Source organism: Bos javanicus, chromosome 6 (assembly GCF_032452875.1).
Source record: "Bos javanicus breed banteng chromosome 6, ARS-OSU_banteng_1.0, whole genome shotgun sequence".
Lineage (NCBI taxonomy): Eukaryota > Metazoa > Chordata > Mammalia > Artiodactyla > Bovidae > Bos > Bos javanicus.
In genome coordinates this window covers 85,826,055-85,846,019 of record NC_083873.1, presented here as the reverse complement: position 1 = coordinate 85,846,019, position 19,965 = coordinate 85,826,055, and the positions used below count along the sequence as shown (strand labels likewise).

The 19,965-nt window shown below is 34.8% G+C and overlaps 1 protein-coding gene and 1 long non-coding RNA gene across 5 annotated transcripts in view; one reads left to right on the top strand and one right to left on the bottom strand.

The window, feature by feature from the left end:
* LOC133249651 (uncharacterized) overlaps nt 1–16,509 on the top strand; it is a 28,226-nt gene extending 11,717 nt beyond the window's left edge. Inside the window, exons 3-4 of the long non-coding RNA XR_009737041.1 lie at nt 10,351–10,403; nt 15,466–16,509. This is a non-coding gene — a long non-coding RNA (uncharacterized LOC133249651). The remainder of the gene's footprint in view (nt 1–10,350; nt 10,404–15,465) is intronic.
* Nucleotides 296–18,686, bottom strand: LOC133249647 (alpha-S2-casein). Of its 4 annotated transcripts, none has more exons than XM_061420382.1 (18): nt 18,582–18,686; nt 16,741–16,803; nt 14,903–14,929; nt 14,093–14,113; nt 13,963–14,004; nt 13,547–13,573; nt 12,727–12,753; nt 12,260–12,286; nt 11,193–11,216; nt 11,052–11,096; nt 10,669–10,791; nt 10,118–10,144; nt 8,838–8,864; nt 7,116–7,139; nt 6,980–7,024; nt 5,762–5,881; nt 4,962–5,005; nt 296–562 (listed from the first exon to the last, which is right to left on the bottom strand). In XM_061420382.1, exons 2-17 carry the CDS (start codon nt 16,789–16,791, stop codon nt 4,994–4,996), a joined length of 669 nt encoding a protein of 222 aa, XP_061276366.1. In that variant the 5' UTR covers nt 16,792–16,803; nt 18,582–18,686; the 3' UTR covers nt 296–562; nt 4,962–4,993. The 4 variants fall into 4 exon arrangements, with proteins under 4 accessions (XP_061276366.1, XP_061276367.1, XP_061276369.1 ...); XM_061420383.1 differs by lacking the exon at nt 18,582–18,686 and adding an exon at nt 18,022–18,060; XM_061420385.1 differs by lacking the exon at nt 8,838–8,864.
* Nucleotides 18,687–19,965: the final 1,279 nt, after the last annotated feature.

Here is a 19,965-nt window from a genome sequence, read left to right as displayed (position 1 = left end):
AAGACTCTTTATATTATAATCCATGAAGCCTTCCCCAGTGGCTCAGCAGAAAAGAATTTACCTGCAATTCAGGAGACCAGGGTTTAATCCCTGGGTCAGAAAGATCCCCTGGAGAAGGAAATGGTTACCCACTCCGGTATTCTTGCCTGGGAAATCCCATGGACAGAGGAGCCTGGTGGGTCATGGGGTCTCAAAGAGTTGAATATGACTTAGCAACTAAACAATAAACAATATTATAATCCACAGCCTCATGGGCCAGTATGAACGATGGAAATGATGATTACACACCAAAGAATGCACTTGAAATTTTATTTTCAGAGGGAAAGAAAAATATTTCTATAACTCAGAAAGAGTAGGGAAAGGATTTTAAATAATCATCAGCTAAGTTTGTATGAAACCACCATATAAACCCAGTATATTCAATATAAACTAACAGGGAGAGTATAAATAATTCAGGAAATACTCTGCGATTTGTCTTATTGATGCGCCACTCCAAACATGCTGGTTGTATGAAGTAAAGTGGTAGATATGAAACTGTAGAAGATAGATTTTCCAGTCCAACCTGAAAAGGAAAACAGAATACTACATTACCTATCGATCTATATTCAAGAAATAATGTATGTCTATATACAGAACCCACACATACTCATCCATACTAGTTTAGCAGAATGTTATTATTTTTTTTCAAACTTTAAAATTTATTTTGTATTGGGATATATTTGATTAACAATGTTGTGGTAGTTTCAAGTGAACAGCAAAGGGATTCAGCCATGCATACACATGTATCCAAAATGCTATTATTTGTAACTATTATTAATATTTTCTAGTGTTCAATATGATAACTTAGCACATGGTAGGATTTTAATAACTGTTTGTGAAATAATTTAATGTTTGAGTGAAAACTGATAGCCAGTTTCTTTAACACAACAAATAAAAGTAGTATTAATATTTATATTTATTTATAAAGTGGTAAATATTTACACTTCAGCAACTTTGAAGGAACATTTAATTATTCTTATTTTCTAAATAATTTATTAAACATAAAATGTTATTGCTTCCTGCACCTAAAACCCTTTAACCTAATTGAAATCTAGATTTTAATAAAACAAAATCATTATGCAAAATGACAATGGGCTGATATGTTAAGAAATTGCTAAAATTATTAAATTCTTTAAAACTGACTTGCAGTTTTGGTTTCTCTGTTTCTTTTGTCATTTTTCTATCAGCTTGATACCTTCTTTTTTTTTCCTTTGCCATTGCTTTGCTTAGCCTATTTCTAATTATCTGAAAGGACTTACTTTAGGACTTATGTTTGGTGCATCACTGGATCTTTTTGTACTACCACATATTTCTGATGTCTCTAACTTAGCATCTGGTACCTTGTACTGCATTTCTGTGACTTTGTCTAGAATAGAGCTTAATGAGGATAAGTTTGGTACCTTATTTTTGTCTCCTTCATGTCTCTCACATTATGGAACACATGATCATTGTTTTTAAATGCAGAATAAGTATATAAATAATGATAGCAAAGTGAAAAAGGCTATTTATTAAACACAACTGAATATTCAGCTCATACTCATAATGGTTATTCTTTTTTTTCACAGAAAATTATTTTGCGAAGTAGTCTGATCCTTTTCATCATATGGAGGGAAAAAATGATATGACAAAGCAAATCAAGTTTGTGACAACATAACCTAAAGCCAAAAAAGTGTTCTAAAAAAATCCCCTAGTTGGACTTTGTTTGTAGCTTGACATTAATAGTGGAATGTTTGAATCCTAGAACTGGAAATCTGTGTTGGAGTCTTGGCTTTTCCACTTTTACATGATGATCATGAACAAGTTATTTAATTTCCATGGGGCTCAGTTTCCTTAGGAGAAGGCAATGGCACCCACTCCAGTACTCTAGCCTGGAAAATCCCATGGACGGAGGAGCCTGGTAGGGCTGCAGTCCATGGGGTTGCGAAGAGTGGACATGACTGAGTGACTTCACTTTGACTTTTCCTTTCATGCATTGGAGAAGGAAATGGCAACCCACTCCAGTGTTCTTGCCTGGAAAATCCCAGGGACGGGGGAGCCTGGTGGGCTGCCGTCTCTGGGGTTACACAGAGTTGGACACGACGGAAGCAACTTAGCAGCAGCAGCAGCAGTTTCCTTATCTCAACGTGGCTAATAATATTGGCTATGTAGGTTTTTGTGAACAAGAAATTTAATATTTCTTCAGTGATCAATGCAAAGAAATAGAGGAAAACAACAGAATGGGAAACACTAGAGATATCTGTAAGAAAATCAGAGATACCAAAGGAACATTTCATGCAAAGATGAGCTCGATAAAGGACAGAAATGGTATGGACCTAACAGAAGCAGAAGATATTAAGAAGAGATGGCAAGAATACACAGAAGAACTGTACAAAAAAAATCTTCACGACCCAGATAATCACGATGGTGTGATCACTGACCTAGAGCCAGACATCCTGGAATGTGAAGTCAAGTGGGCCTTAGGAAGCATCACTACAAACAAAGCTAGTGGAGGTGATGGAATTCCAGTTGAGCTATTCCAAATCCTGAAAGATGATGCTGTGAAAGTGCTACACTCAATATGCCAGCAAATTTGTAAAAGTCAGCACTGGCCACAAGACTGGAAAAGGTCAGTTTTCATTCCAATCCCAAAGAAAGGCAATGCCAAAGAATGCTCAAACTACCGCACAATTGCACTCATCTCACATGCTAGTAAAGTAATGCTCAAAATTCTCCAAGCCAGGCTTCAGCAATATGTGAACCGTGAATGTCCTGATGTTCAAGCTGGTTTTAGAAAAGGCAGAGGAACCAGAGATCAAATTGCCAAGATCCGCTGGATCATAGAAAAAGCAAGAGAGTTCCAGAAAAACATCTATTTCTGCTTTCTTGACTATGGCAAAGCCTTTGACTGTGTGGATCACAATAAACTGTGGAAAATTCTTCAAGATATGGGAATACCAGACCACCTGATCTGCCTCTTAAGAAATTTGTATGCAGGTCAGGAAGCAACAGTTAGAACTGGACATGGAACAACAGACTGGTTCCAAATAGGAAAAGGAGTTCGTCAAGGCTGTATATTGTCACTCTGTTTATTTAACTTCTATGCAGAGTACATCATGAGAAACGCTGGACTGGAAGAGACCCAAACTGGAATCAAGATTTCCTGGAGAAATATCAATAACCTCAGATATGCAGATGACACCACCCTTATGACAGAAAGTGAAGAGGAACTCAAAAGTCTCTTGATGAAAGTGAAAGTGGAGAGTGAAGAAGTTGGCTTAAAGCCCAACATTCAGAAAACGAAGATCATGGCATCCAGTCCCACCAACTTCATGGGAAATAGATGAGCAAACAGTGGAAATAGTGTCAGACTTTATTTTTCTGGGTTCCAAAATCACTGCAGATGGTGACTGCAGCCATGAAATTAAAAGACACTTACTCCTTGGAAGGAAAGTTATGACCAACCTAGATAGCATATTCAAAAGCAGAGACATTACTTTGCCAACAAAGGTTCGTCTAGTCAAGGCTATGGTTTTTCCTGTGGTCATGTATGGATGTGAGAGTTGGACTGTGAAGAAGGCTGAGCACCGAAGATTTGATGCTTTTGAACTGTGGTGTTGGAGAAGACTCTTGAGAGTCCCTTGGACTGCAAGGAGATCCAACCAGTCCATTCTGAAAGAGATCAGCCCTGGGATTTCTTTGGAAGGAATGGTGCTAAAGCTGAAACTCCAGTACTTTGGCCACCTCATGTGAAGAATTGACTCATTGGAAAAGACTCTGATGCTGGGAGGGATTGGGGGCAGAAGGAGAAAGGGACGCCAGAGGATGAGATGGCTGGATGGCATCACTAACTCGATGGACGTGAGTCTTGGTGAACTCTGGAAGTTGGTGATGGACAGGGAGGCCTGGCGTGCTGCGATTCATGGGGTCACAAAGAGTTGGACACGACTGAGCGACTGATCTGATCTGATGTAGGTTTTTGTGAACATGAAATTTAATATAGGCAAAGGGCTTAGGATTGTGACAAGCACTGCAAGGCCAATAAATTACTACCACTGTTACTACTGGTTTTTCTGAAACCTACTTTGTCCCATTGCAGAACACATACAAAGAACAAGAAATCTTGAGTGAGACAGAATGCTGAGGTTGGAGATGACTTATATACTGCAAGGACAATATCAAGGAAAAAGTGACTACACAAAAAAGCAACATTGATGTATACTTGTTTCCTTGACTGTTCATCATGGTTTTCAGGCAATGTTTAAAATGTCAAAGAGAATCACTAGGAGAAGTAGGTTTTATGTGTTTAAAAAAATAATGATTTTTTCCAGAGAAAATAATGCTTGTTTTAAGCTAACTTGTGTACGAAAACTGTAGTGCATATCTTTCACCAAACTGAAATTCTGGGTCTGAGCTCTAAGGTGACAGGTTAACATCCCTGTGACCATTATGCTTGTGACAATTTCCACCCAGAGCTCTTGCTTCTGACTGAATTTATCATCAGCTATAGAGAACCTTCTCTATAATTTATTTTCAAAATATTTATAAAATGCATGCAAATATACAGATCACTTACATTTGTGAATCCAGGAGGTATAAGCAAAATTTAAAATATTTCATAAACCAAGTATGACTTAAAGTTGAAGCTATATACTTCCCATACGGCGTTACTGTTAAGAACCTGCCTGCCAATGCAGGAGATGTAAGAGACATGGGTTCGATCCCTGGATCAGGAAGATTCCTTGGAAGAGGGCATGGCAACCCACTCTAGTATTCTTGCCTGGAGAATACCATGGAAGAGGAGCCTGGTGGGCTATAGTCGATAGGATCACACAGAGTCAGGCATGACTGAAGCAATTTAACATGCATGTATATTACTTAATATTAGTCATCCTTCACACAAAAATCCCAATTATTGTTTAAATTATAAGCCTAAAGCTACTTACCATAACCAGGTAGAAGCAGTAATTCCAGAATCTTAAAGGTACCTCTTTAAAAGAGAAAGAAATAACATGTTTTAGCTAATTGCTTATAATAACAAACAAAAAGAATATTTACAACTCTGTGGAAATATTTAGAAAAAATTTTGGCACATTATATTCAAACTACAGATACTAAATTCTTATTTTCTCTAATCATGGGGAAGATATCTTTAAATGCTATATGTATATCCAATGAAGTAAATCATATTAAAAAATCCATATAAATGAAGCGACTTGCCCCAAATCAAAAGTTCATTTATGTCCGGTCTTCTGGATTCCAATCTTATATTTTTATATTAAATTCTTGGTTCTCTAGGTTCAATTTCCTGCTCTCTCCCTTATTCCTTATGTTAAAATACATTTCCTCAGTCACATTTTTTAAAAAATGAAACAAAGGAGAAATGTTAATTAGAGTTTGGTCGGGCTACTTTTTGGAATTTCAGATACTTTTGTGAAATGGAAGTAATATTTTCTATGCTGACCCACCTTCAGGAAATGCTCTAGAATCACCTGAAATAAGCAAATACTTATGAAATTTAAATCCAGTGCAAGCACAATGTATCATGCTAATTCTCTCTGCTTATTGTAGCTCTATTCATCCTATATGATTTATAATTCAATTTCCAGCCTAGAACATTCATTTAATTTTGTTTTAGCTTTTACTTTAGAACTTAGAATTTTATTTCCACATTTCATTTCCCTATCTTATTTTTATTACAAAAGACAACTCAGTTTTAAAATTAAAAATAAAAGGGAGAACTCACCACATAGGGAATAACCTTTGTCTTAGGTTGAATCCATGGCTTCATAGCTTTCTGATGCTGATAAACAGTCTTGAGATACTGGGGCAAGGCGAATTTCTGGTAACGCTGGCTGATTTTTTTCTAGGAAAATTATAATTATTCCATTATCCCATGTGTCAGAACACCTGGACCTAACCAAATAAAGTTTTACTTGGATAAATTCTAAACGATACCAAACAGACTTAAGCAAAGTAAAGTTTATTCATATAAAATTATGTTTACTTTTATAAAATAAATGGTAGGTTTAAAAATATTCTTTGGTTATTTCAATCTCTAGTGCCAAAATGCTTAAGTGGGAAAAAAAGAAAAAAAATATTTGTGTAAGAAGGCAAGGGGATAATTTCTTAACAGTGTCTTAGATTGCAGCTTCTTTTCCATACCTCGTGGAAATACCTTGGTCCTTAGAGTCATATAGAATGTGTGATTTAACTCAGTAGAATCTGCAACACTGAGCCAATTGTTAATCTCTGAGTGTCATTTATTTTATAGAAGTAAATGATAATATATTGCCTGTCACCTATTCTGTAATTCAGAGAAGGCAATGGCACCCCACTCCAGTACTTTTGCCTAGAAAATCCCATGGACGGAGGAGCCTGGTAGGCTGCAGTAGATGGGATCGCTAGAGTCGGACACGACTGAGCGACTTCACTTTCACTTTTCACTTTCATGCATTGGAGAAGGAAATGGCCACCCACTCCAGTGTTCTTGCCTGGAGAATCCCAGGGACAGGGGAGCCTGGTGGGCTGCCGTCTATGGGATCGCACAGAGTCGGACACGACTGAAGCGACTTAGCAGCAGCAGCAGCAGCATTCTGTAATTAAATATCCCTCTCCTCTGTGTTCTATTTTGAACCATTTATATGGGTACAACTATAGATTATTATAGAGATTAAACACAGTGGTACCTGTCTTCGGGATAATTTCCTATTTTTACAAAATGAAAAGTCAGTGAGTTTTTAGAATGAAGGGTTGGGTGGATACATGGCAATAGTACAGCTGCTACAATGGGAGAATGTTTTTGCAATAGTTTTCATAAAGTATAAGGAAGACTTATAGAAATTAGAATTTGTTTAAAAAAATGTGAGTTTTTTTGTTTTGCTTTGTTGTTGTTGAGAGGATTGTGGTTCAGTGGTATCCACGTTGAGTCTGAGTGTGCTCAAATGTTTGTATAAAAATTTACCAGAAAATTTAGGCGATTCTTTTCTTCTTCAGTCAGTTTAGTTTTCTGTTAATAATAAAAATAAACTGCAATAAATACAAAAGCAAATATTATAGGATAGCATGTAATTAATTTTGTTTGAAGAGAAATTACTTACCTTAGTGAATACTTCTGTTGATTCCTTATGGAAAAAAAAAAATGAAAATCAGCTTTACTTGAATAGCCCACCAGTAATTTTGTCTGCATCATTACAGTAGAGAACTAGAGCTAATTATTTTTAACAATTCAAGGCTAAATCACTGCTATCAAGTAACAAAGTGCTATTTTATAGAAATTTATTATGAATTTAATGAGTTTGAATATGCATTATCAGAGCATTTTCTGTGTCCATATGACAATTGACTGAAAGTATGTTTTGAGTTTCCATTTACGTATATTTTTCATATAATGTCAAATTCTCATCGAGTATAGCAGATGCAAAGCAAGGGAGTAGAGGAGAGAGGGAGAGAAGGAGGGAAAACTAAAACAAAGCAGGCTTTTGAGATATGTAGCAGAGCTTGCATATCCTTTCTGGGAAGACCATTGTTTTTTTAATGGCTGTGCCTCCCTGCGTGCTAAGTCACTTCAGTCCTATGTGACTCTTTGCAACTCTATGGACTATAGCCTGCCAGACTCCTCTGTCCATGGGATACTCCAGGCAAGAATACTGGAATGGGTTGCCATACCCTTCTTCAGTCAATCTTCTCAACCCAGTAATCAAATCTGTGTTTCTTGTCTCCTGCATTGGCAGGCTGGTTCTTTAGCGCTAGCGCCATCTGGGAAGCCCTTTTTAATGAGTATGGACTCCCAAATTGAAAGAAAAGGTAAGGCATGCTCCTAAAGCTCTCAATGAGGTTGATGTTGGACTGTGCCTCAGGCCATAAGACTGTGGGCCACAATCCATGTTTCATCCTCTCCTGGGATGTCTTCCCATTGCGTTTTTCCACTAGACTCATTCTAACACAGCAAGTGTTCTTGTAACTGTGATTTACACAACTCATAACCCAATCCAGTATTCAACCCCCTAAACAACCAGAGAGATTCAGGGTAGAACTATGGTGAAGGCAGTTGACAGGATGTTTATTTGGCATTGGCTTATTTGAAAAATGCCTGTTATTAATGAATCAGGGTCCAGCTGAACATTGTCAAAAGCATGGCTAGAACAGCTACTCAACCCTTTGGATGTACTTCCTTTCAGATCTCTAAAATGACTCTGAATCTGTGTATTTTTCTTACATGTGTTTTTCTTTATTTTATTGGCTATTTTGATGTGGCTCTGTTAAAAAATTAAGTATTAGCAAATACCTAATGTGCTTAAAATAATTAACAGCAGAAAAGTGCAATAAACTAGTTGGTTGTTTATTTTAAAAGTATATATTTTCTCACTGGATGAACTATTAGAAGATTCTGGGAGAAATAAAAAAATAGTCAAAATTTGGGGACCAAGACAATTGAATTTTTAGCAGTATAATTTTAACATTTGTGGAGTTTTAGTTCTTTCTCATTTTACAAAAAGAATAATAGTATAATAGGTAAAAAAGAATTGAAGTAAAATATCTAGTTCAAAAATAGTAAAAATTTAATTAAAAAAGAAAGAAGCAGTGGAAATAATATAAAACTTTTGTGATATAGAAAAGTCTTGTTCATATGGAAGGCCTTAATTGAAAGAATGCAAGACAATTGAGAGGAACAGAGTTAAGTGCTGGAGAAATATAAATTTTTAATAACTTACAAATATAACTCTATTTTATTAAAAGAGAATGTTTCAGATAAGCCTAATTATTGATATTAGATTTTGAAAATATTAATTAAAATAGCTTCTATAGAAATAATATCTTACCATGTCAACGGTCTTCTTTGAATTTTCCTTAAAAAATAAAAGAATTAGACATTTAATTCCCACTGTATTGTCTATACATAATCTCCTTTTGACTATATTTAGAAATACTCCTCTTTTATAAAGAATAATTCAATTTATTTTTATTGCTTTGTAAATCACTGTTGTATCCCAAGAGTCTAACATAATGTAAAGGGCATAATGCTGGCTAAATGCATATTTCTTAAGTGAATGATGAATGACATATCTCATCAATGAATCAATAAATACATAAATACATTTTATCTGACTGGTATGCATAACCACATTGTCTCCTGATTATATTTATGCAAATAAATAATATTTTATAACTAACAACATAAAAAGTAATTTCTTAACTGTATTTAATGTAAGTGGTTTTGACTTGCTTCCTGAGAGGAGTTGGCAGATACCTTAAGAAAAAATTGAAATGATACATTTTAGTCTTACTTATGAAATTTCGGAGAAGGCGATGGCACCCCACTCCAGTGCTCTTGCCTGGAAAATCCCATGGACAGAGGGGCCTGGTGGGCTACAGTCCATGGGGTTGCTAGGAGTTGGACACGACTGAGCGACTTCACTTTCACTTTTCACTTTCATGCATTGGAGAAGGAAATGGCAACCCACTCCAGTGTTCTTGCCTGGAGAATCCCAGGGACCGGGGAGCCTGGTGGGCTGCCGTCTGTGGGGTCGCACAGAGTCGGACATGACTGAAGTGACTTAGCAGCATGAAATTTCTATTTCTCTTTTCTCAAATATTTTATTCGTTATGAAGTAGGAATAAAACTAGGCAATTTCTTGTGTGATGTGAAAATGTGTTTGACTATGTGTGATGTGCAGGAAGACACTTGGATAACAGCAATTTATATGGATCTGAATTAATTTGAGTTCTTATTTCAGAATAATACATTGGATTTCTCCCACTCTGTTTCTAAAATTTAAGATCTATACCAGGTCTCGTGGTGTGATAGCAATATTAATGGTGAGTTATAAAAAGAGAAGTAGTAATAGCATTTTGACAAAGTATACTAGCACAGATCCAATCTTTGTATCCTTCAATATGTACATTTTTGTTCTGCCTTCCCCAGATTTTTCTTAGGGATCTAAAGTTCCAGTTTTTCAATTGGAAAGATTTTTTCAATTTTTATGTAAATCCAGATTTATTGCTTAAGCAATTACATCAAAGACTGTCTAGTACAGTGTATAATAAGTCAATAATATCTTACTAGTTATCAGATTATTGCCTTTGGAGGTAAATGCCTTACCTCACTGGTGGAGAGCTGCTCTCTGTTCTATAACCAAAAAAAAAAAAAAAAGGACCATGAAAACTTTCATTATTTATTCCTCATATGAGAAAACATTCCTTAAGACAGACTGTTTTATGAAAGAAAGTGGTAGAGAGAACCTGGAACCTAGGTAAATTACTTCATTTCTTTATATTTTCTTAACAAAGCAATCTTTTTGTTACATGAAATTAATGATTACTATCTCCTCTTAGAGAATTGTTTGAGAAGCCAAGCAAAATGATGTAGAAGCATACTCTTAAGACAGGTATGTTCAATTTAAATTAAATTACTTATTTGTCACTATGGTTGCTATTGTTATTTGTTACTTTACTTGAGCTATTTTTTGTTTGTGATTTAATTTCTGGACTATAAGATTTTTACAGTTGTTCTACTTTCTAAGTTAAAACTTGTCTCTTTGGGACATTTTATCTTTAGACATTTTACAAATCTTTATCCTGAACTCATCCCTCACCAAAAACAAAAAGAAAAACAAATAAACAAGAAACAACATATAAAAAAGCAGCACTCACCAGAGTGGGAGTAATGGGAACAGCATTTCTCTTAACCTGATCCCATGGGTTCAAAACAATTGGACCTTGATACAGATACTGGAGATACTGGGGGAACTTCTGATAAAACTGATTGATTTCATTCTAGAGAGAAAGAAAATTATGAATATTTATTCCAGTATTGAATCTTCTCTATGTGTCAAAAGTAGATTATAGAAGAACCAAGTTTCTTAGAAATTTATTTAATTAGATAATTTATACAACATGGCAAATTTACCTAACAAGGGTTGTTTAGTAACATAAAATTTTCTGTAACTGGGATGGAATAGTTATGTGAACATTCGAGAAGAAGCAGTGGTACGATGACTGTTTACTTGAAGTTATAATTTGTATGAGAACTTTACCAGTGCTTTCTGGTAGTGCTTATCGTCCACAGTAATCTTAACTTCCTGTTAAGAAAACAAAACACTTGTTATAAAAATATACAAAAAGAAAACAAATCTGGGCGATATGAATTTCATTTTATTTGAATGAAAATTAGTTACCTCTGTGGCAACTTCAGCAGATTCCTTCGGGGGAAGAAAAGGAGGATTAACTTAACTTTCATGATTTAGTCTTAGCATTGTACTAGAGTAGAAAGGGCAATTCATTAAGTATATTTAGAATCCAAGCTACTACTACTGAGAAATTACAGTATTTATTCAGTTCAGTTCAGTTTAGTAGCTCAGTCGGGTCCGACTCTTTGCGACCCCGTGAATCGCAGCACACCAGGCCTCCCTGTCTATCACCAACTCCCGGAGTTTACCCAAACTCATGTCCATCGAATCGGTGATGCCATCCAGCCATCTCATCCTCTGTCGTCCCCTTCTCCTCCAGGCCCCAGTCCCTCCCAGCAGCAGGGTCTTTCCCAATGAGTCAAGTCTTCGCATGAGGTGGCCAAAATATTGGAGTTACAGTGTTTATTAGAGATTCAATAAATTGAAAATTCAGAGTCCTCAGTTTCAAAGAAATAACATGTGACTGAAAACATGTTTAATTTTAAAGTTTTCATCAACTCTACATTATTCATTCAATATCAAATGCTTAAGCAGTGTAGACAGGTGACAAACAAGGTTACAAAGTCGGCCTAGTGAGATGTGGCAAACTGAATCCAGCATACCCTTTCTAGATGACACATTGGTATCTATAGGAGGTCATTGGCTCTCCATTCCAGACAGACCCGTGGCCTAGAAAAACACTAAAGCAGGCTTCCTAGATGTTAAGTAGGAAGTCTTCAGGCTGTGCCTCAAGGCTCTGAGCCAAGGCTATGGTTCTCCCTTTCCCAGACAGCTTTCCTCATTGTACTCATTGCTTGGCTATTTCTATCAATACCAGAGCATGTCTTTACTTCTTTCCTCTGGCGTCAGATATTTGATATCTCTGTGAAAGAACACCTATGTACACCAGGGTGTAGATAGTCACTTCCCAGTCTCCCCAGTATGACATTAAGTTTGGGTAAATGATTTCTCCATTGCTCACCCTATTTGCGATGTTAACAACAAATTACTACACACTGCTGAAAATCTATTTTGGATGAACTTGCTGTTTGATGTTAAAAGAAAAGGTCTCTTACCTCACTAGATGAGCCGATAGAATATTCCTTGAAAAAAATAATATATACAATATAAATCTGGTTACCAGAAGAAATGCAAACATTATTCTTTGCATGTTAATATTTACTCAGGATATGTCTCTTATTACAAACATGATCATTAGTATGATAAGTTAAAAGGATTAAAATAAAAGCAATGCAACCAGGCTTCTTGGCTGCTTGTTTTTAATCACCTTTAGCAAATAAGTGGAAGAGATAAAAATGATCATATATTTAAATGTAAGTGGCTCAAGAGAATACACAGTGATTTAGGTGGACATTACTCAAGTGGACAGGGAAAAACTGTCATTTTGAAGCAACTTATAAATCATTTTTCAGTTTACTAAAAAAGGAAATTTAAACATGTTCCCATATGCCATTACTAATTTTAGAATATTACATATTGGTAATATGAACAAAAAATGTTCAAATGTATAAAAATTTCTCACCTCTTCATTTGCGTTCCTTACAACTTCCTTAAAGAGAGAAGAAAAATAATTAGATGTATTTCCCCACAGCATTGCTATACTAATTTCTCCTGAATATAAAAGGAAAAATTTCTCTCTCATTAAGAGATGCATTAGACTGGATTCGCTTTCATTGTATGAGTTTTGTATAAGTTATAAAAGAATTTCCTATTTGATGACAGTGGTATTTATTTTTGTTTACTGTGCTTATTGTTGTATCCGCAGCGAGTCTCATAATTATTATTGTATTCCTACAGACTGAGATAATGTTGGGGACATAGTTCTTGTTGAATAAAAGATTTATCAAGTGAATGAATGAATATACAAGATACCTTTAGGCAGGGCATGGATAGGTTTTTCTTTCTCATTTTAATAGTCATTTCTTATTGTGTATTAGGAAAAATACATCACTAGGCCAACTGACATGCTTTAGGAAGCAAATATGTATTGTTTCTATAATAAATTGATTGAGTCAGTTTTAAGAAAATATTGCAACAGAAAAAGAATTTTAAAAAAGAATAAAATAAGTTTGATACTGAAAAACACTAAAAGATAAGTTCTTCATTCTTCATAGATTCTGGGAATCAAATGTGTTAGTTGATTCATGCAAAGATATATTTTCTTCATTTAATTTAGTCATAGAATTGAGAAGACTAATTTTGGTCTCATTGTTTAAAGATAATCTTGGTTTTCAAATTTGATTGATTTGAAATATATTTTCCAAATAGAGGTTAATTTCAGTGTAGTTCAAATACTATAATATTTTACTTCACGTTATGCTACAGATGTGAAATCTGTATACCTTGCAGAATGTGGAGCAAAGGTTCTCCTAAAAGAAAACAAAGCCAAAAGGATATAACATTTATTGAAATGTAGTGTAATACATACATCTTGAGCATACAGTTATAGCAAAGAAAATATGATTTTGTGAACAAAAGAGTACAGAATTAAGGAAGAAAAGTAAAGATGATGAATCTTTAACAAGAAATTCTTTCAAAGATATTCTGCTTTAACATTGTGGCTCAAAAATGGCTCTCAAATCTTTTCCCAGAATTCCTTTCATTAGTATATAGCATTTAAACAAAACAATGAAAACATCACCATTTTCACAATCACAATCATAATTCTCTTTTTGACTGAATGAGAAAGAGATCGATGTTTGATAGAAAAGCTGTCTCATCAGTGAAAGATTAATAGTCTAAAGTAATCAAACTTTACCTTGCTGGGATTAATGGCCATATTCTTTTCCTGCTTATATGTCTACAAAATAAATAAATTTATTTTATAACTTTGATTAAATAAAGAAAGTTAAAATATATTATATTTGACTTAAGAATTTGGTACTTACTTCCTGGGAGATGATAGATTCCTTAGAAAAAGAAAGACAACATTACTCATTTACCTAAATTGAATTCATATTAGCTTAATAATATATCGATCTACAACCATTATCTATGGAGTAGATAACATATTAGTCTTTTCCTGAATTACTGAACAAAATTAACTGATGTTTCACACCCTCTACATAACTATTATATTTCATATACCTAACTCATTTTGCGTTGTGCTTTGGGTTATGAATATCTGAATCAAAAACTTTACTAAGTATCATCCACAGGGAAGAAAAAATAGGTTTTCTATTTCCTCTGTACAATTTTCAGTGTTTTTTTCATATTATTATTATCACATTTTTTCCTGTCTTTTGAAGAGAGATTAAACACATCACAGGAAAACAAGAAACTGCTTAGGTGACACTGGAGGTAACGGTGGGAACCTATTATGTACCCATAGCTGGGAAGTCATTTAGGAAGTAGCATGGAATATGGCTCCAGAAGAGCTTTAGTCCTTTTTGCAGAAACATAGAATGGATCCCTGTCACTGTACTCCCAAAATATTCATCATGACTTGTGAACATACCTCATTAATACTGAGACATCTTCAGAAAAAAATGCACTAATCTAATCTTGGTGACTTGAATGTGAAGATTTTTGGTCTTTATTCCTCTCTATATACCTTTTCGTTATGGTCGCACTTCCAATTTTCTCTAATTCTACAGTTCTAGACTCACTGGAGAAAAATTATTTTAAAGACAATAGTTTAGGTCATATTCTGTTTTTACTAACCTAAAAGATTTTCTGTTGATACTAAAGTATCTTACCTCACTGGAGGAGACATGTTCCATCGTCTATAAACAAAAGCAAATACAGTTCTCAGTTTTATGGTAGATTTAAAATGCCAAGGTATCTCACTATTTTGTTTTGTTTTTATCATTATTCCTGTTTGTTTTGATGGCAAGAGACTTTTAGGAATTTGTTTCTGGAAATGTATGATGTTTAGTTGAATTTTTTCATTATTATTATAACATTATATCCTATAATATTACCAGCAAATCATTTTGTATGTCAAACAAATCCTTTTTATAGCTTAATGTAGTTCTTGCTTTTAGGAAGTGTTGGGTTCTTAGTTTACCCTATCACAGTTTAAAATATAATTTATGTGCACATGAGCTACAGAATCTTAAAATGTTTATAATACCATGATATTTTGTTTTATTTAGTTTTTGTTAATTGCTAGATTTAGTTACTCTTAAGGGAAAGACTGAGGACAATTACTGATTTACAGAGAAGAGTAATTAAGACTAGGAGACTATAAATAAGAAACAATGAAACTTGGTGTAAAATTGACCACTGAAGCTTATTTTATCTTATATTCATCTAACAGGAATTCTTACTGTAGCTAAGCTCTTGGCTTGGCTTTAGAGACGAACAAAGTTTTCAAGATTGATGTGTGAGGTGTGGAAATGGAAAGGAAGCAAAGAACTCTGGTCACCCTGATGATACCGTACATCTGAAAAGTGAAAGTGAATGAAAGCATCTGACTCTGCGACCCTCTGGACTGTGTAGTCCATGGAATTCTCCAGGTCAGAATACTGGAGTGGTTAGTCTTTCCCTTCTCAAGGGGATCTTCCCAACCCTGGTATCGAACCCAGGTCTCCAGCATTGCAGGCGGATTCTTTAGCAACTGAGCCACAAGAAAAGCCCAATCTGAACTGAGTGAGAACTGGGCATGGGAGAGGTGTTTGCAGCACACACTGCAGGGTAAGGGAAGAAGCCCAGTTGCTCCTGAGAGAGCTAACAGATTACAAGCCTGTATCTTCAAAGCGCTTCATGTGAAGCATCTAGTCCTTCTTTATCATTGTATGATATGAATATTTCTGTAACATTCTCACTAGAAGATGTTGCTTTGAGAAATGAAGGGTTGACTTTGCATTAGGTTATCTGGCAAGTCATTTTCAAAGTGTTGCTGTTTAGTCTCCCAGTTGTGTTTGACTCTTTGCAACTCACGGCCTGTAGCCTGCCAAGCTCTTCTGTTCAAGGAATTCTCCAGGCAAGAATACTGGAGTGGGTTGCCATTTCCTTCTCCATGGGATCTTCCTGACCCAGGGATGGAGCTGGAGTCTCCTGCATTGCAGGTGGGTTCTTTACCACTGAGCCACCTGGGAAGCCCAACTCCTAAAGTTAGCACTATTCAACACATCATTTGCAAAGGATCCTTGTTGCTGAGCTTCTGCAGTCAAGAATGATGAAGTTCTGACATATGCTTGAGATGGTTTGGGAATCTACATTTTCTCTGTGACTCTCCTGAACTTTAAAAGAAGTCCTTGTTATGGTTCCATGTTTCTTACTTGTAAGAAGTGATTCTTGGAGTGAAAATATTTCCCCAATAAATTCAAATGTTTACGGAAGAAAGTGTACGTTTTTTAACTTCGAACTAAAACTCTTTCCAATCCTAGAAGGAGAACACTTTAGAAGTGGTATTTTTGTCCATCTTCATAACTTACAGAAGGCAGGGCCAAGGCCGTCTTTGATTATAGGTTTCAAAGTTTATACACTCCCTCTCTATTCCCTGCTGTCTACCCCTGACATTATCCTTATAAACAATTTAATATTCTTATATTTACATAATATATTCTCATCTGTATCTTATTATACTTACATTCTTTGCAAGGGCAACAGCCAAAAGGCAGGTAAAGATGAAGAACTTCATGTTTACTTTGTCCTGTGAGATAGACAAGAAGCTAATTAATAACAGTTTTACTCTCCTTATAATCACACATTTCCTCATTAATTATGTATTAAATTATCTTCAGATAATTAGAAAAGGGCAATGAAGACTGATAAAAGTAGATTCATTGAGAAACACATGGATTTGAATACGATGAGTTCTTTACAAGAATAAATTAACACAACAAAATGTAAAACCTGGAGAAGGAAATGTAAAATCTTAATTTCTAAATTGTGGAGGCTCATTTGGGCATACCAAATTAGTGGCATAATTGACCCTATGTATAAATAGCTAAATTATTTATTAATTTATCCACTTATTCAATGACTACTTGCTATGTTAGGTACTATTCCAGACATAAAGATACAGTGATGAAAAATAATGATGTTTATACTAAAATGCCATATATTTTTTTTACAATTCTTCTTAAATCTTATGGAGAATCATATCAGAAATGCAAAAAACAACAGAAATCTTTTTAAAATCAGATTTCAGGTGAGCCAAAACCTGGAGCCTGCCTCCCTCATAATGGGAAGAATTGGCAGGTGAAAAGAACACTGTGGTGGGGACAAGAAGCCTGCTGATCCCAGCTCAGAAGCCTGCTGATCCCAGCTCAGCCTGGGACAGGCTTCTGAACCTTGAGCAAGTCACTGAACATCACTGAACCTGACAGAATAACCACAAAACGAGATTTTTAACTAAGAAGATTTGATTTCTAAGATCCCCTCCAGCTCAATCTCTAATACTATGACCACATATAAGTCCCCAAGGTTTGCTGACTACGTATCAATGCAACTTTTCCAGTGCACAAAGAACTGAAAAGTGAAATAAAGTTATTCTAATGACTTTTTGACATATAATAGTATTTTACTCTGTAGATCTACAAATTTGAAATCAATTATTTTTAAACAGCAAGATTTTATTTGACTCAAAATTGTTAAATTTGCTGGTGATCTTTGCCTGTGCAAATTTAGAGAATGTGTATGCGTGGGAATTATTCTCTGTCTTAAGATTAGCATTGCCTGCTTTTGTTATTAATTTATCATTCCTACTAAAGAATCCCAGATATTCTTGTTTCCTCTTACAGGATAATGCACATGACATTCACTTTATAAGCATTTCATAATGACAATGTTTTCAAATAAGATGATAAATATATTAAATTTTATAATTTAAATTTTTGAAATAAGTTCATTATATATAGCCACTTACCTCAATTTTACTTAAGATATTTTATTTTCCATGGATGAAAGAAACTGGAACATGGACAAATATTAACTAAGAGTTAAAGAAGTGCTTATATCATGTTGATAAATGAGAACCATAGAAATAGTGGTAGTTATGAAGCATCTGCTATTGTCAGACATTGTGCTAGGTATGTTGTAAATTCTTTCTCTAGTCTGGGGAACAACTTTGTTAGGTACACATGTCTGATTAATGGATGAGGAAAGTGATCCAGGAGGTCATACATCTAATGTGCAGCACCCTGGATTTTCAAAAACCTCATGATGATTAGCTCATCCTTAAAATAAGATTGTGGCATTTCATCATAAGATAGAGCAGTATAACAATTTCTAGCATCTGTATGTTAATTTTTTTAAGAAGCACTGAAAAGGAGATAAATCAGTAGCTATGTTAGCTATCAATTTCTCAAAGAATCTTAAGGTACACTGACATTAGTTTCCTTAAAAAATACTTTTTGGAACAATGCTATTAGGTTTTACAATATTACAAGGTACATAGAATAACAAAAAGATAAATGAAAATATTACCTCGTTTCCTAAAAGGAAGACAAGTAGTCCAGGCAGTGGAATATCTCTGATGGATTGGCACAACACTATTTATACCTTGTTCCTCCATAATATGGTAATTCTGTGGTTTGAAATACCTGAACAGAATTTGAATTCTAAGAAGTCATGATGATTAGAATTGCTTTTCTATCGAATTTTTGTACCCCATATTCCTCGGAATGCTTCTACTCAGTTTGATTTAGAACATGATATCAGGTAATGTGGGATTTATAATATGTCATGATTATCTATATTTCATGTTTGTGTAGCTCAGCTCTTCCACATTTTAATACTAGCTATGAGGCTCAGCATAAGGCTTTTTTTGTTTATTTTTTGCCTAGACGTACCACAGAACCTCTTCTAGTCACGACCACTTTAAATAAGCATCTAAAATTGTATTTTGGAAATGTTAATTAAAATTTCATTAATAAATGAAAAATACATTCTTCCTATTCACTGCTTATCATTTGCCAACTCTAAAAATAGGATTAGCCATATGCAAGTCTGTGTAATACACTGGGAAACTCAGCTCTCCTACTAGCTAGCAGTAAATTTTATAAGTATTTACTTTTTTAACTTTTCTCATTAGTTTCAGAATCTGTCAAATAATACTATCTATATTTAATCCAATTTATAATATTGTCTTAAGTTAAAGTCGTTCAGTCATGTCCGACTCTTTGTGACTCCATGGACTATACAGTCCATGAATTCTCCAGGCTAGAATACTGGAATGGGTAGCCTTTCCCTTCAGGGTTTCTTCCCAACCCAGGGATCAAATCCAGGTCTCCTGCATTGCAGGCAGATTCTTTACCAGCTGGGCCACCAGGAAAACCAATATTAAAATAATTAGAAATAATTTATATAAAGTGAATTGGTAACTACATGCTACCTACATTTTTTCGTGCCAGTTTATCTTCTATTGCTTAGATAATTATCAACAGCTTTCTAATACATCTTGTAACCTCTCATCTGTTCTCTCCAAAATGCATTTTCCATTAACTTCCTCAAAAATATTTTCTTTCTAAAATCAATGTAACAATCATTTTTCCTGAATCAAAATATTTCTGAGGTTTTGTATACTGTCCAGGGTAATGTTCAAGATATTTAATGTAGAATTCAAGGTCATTCAAAATCTTTTCAGGAATTTTTTCTGCCCTCATTTCTCGACATGTCATATTCCACAATCTTTCCAGGGCACCATGAAATGTCCATGATCATTCTGGAAATGCCTTTCTATCACATTATCTACCTTGTAAATGACAATCTGTTCCTAAATATTTGGTTGAGATTTGAACTATCTGTGAAAAGGTCTCCCAAATCTTCAACATACTTGAACTTTTTAATAAATGTGACAAATGAAATAGTT

Excerpts from the sequence above, each read along its gene's own strand:
- LOC133249647 (XM_061420382.1), bottom strand. The coding sequence starts at position 16,791 with ATGAAGTTCTTCATCTTTACCTGCCTTTTGGCTGTTGCCCTTGCAAAG. Across the intron at positions 14,005-14,092 it reads AATCTATCATCTCCCAGGAA|ACATATAAGCAGGAAAAGAA; the intron begins GTAAGTACCAAA and ends TTTATTTTGTAG. Across the intron at positions 7,140-8,837 it reads CAAAGAAGACCGTTGACATG|GAATCAACAGAAGTATTCAC; the intron begins GTAAGATATTAT and ends TTTTTCCATAAG.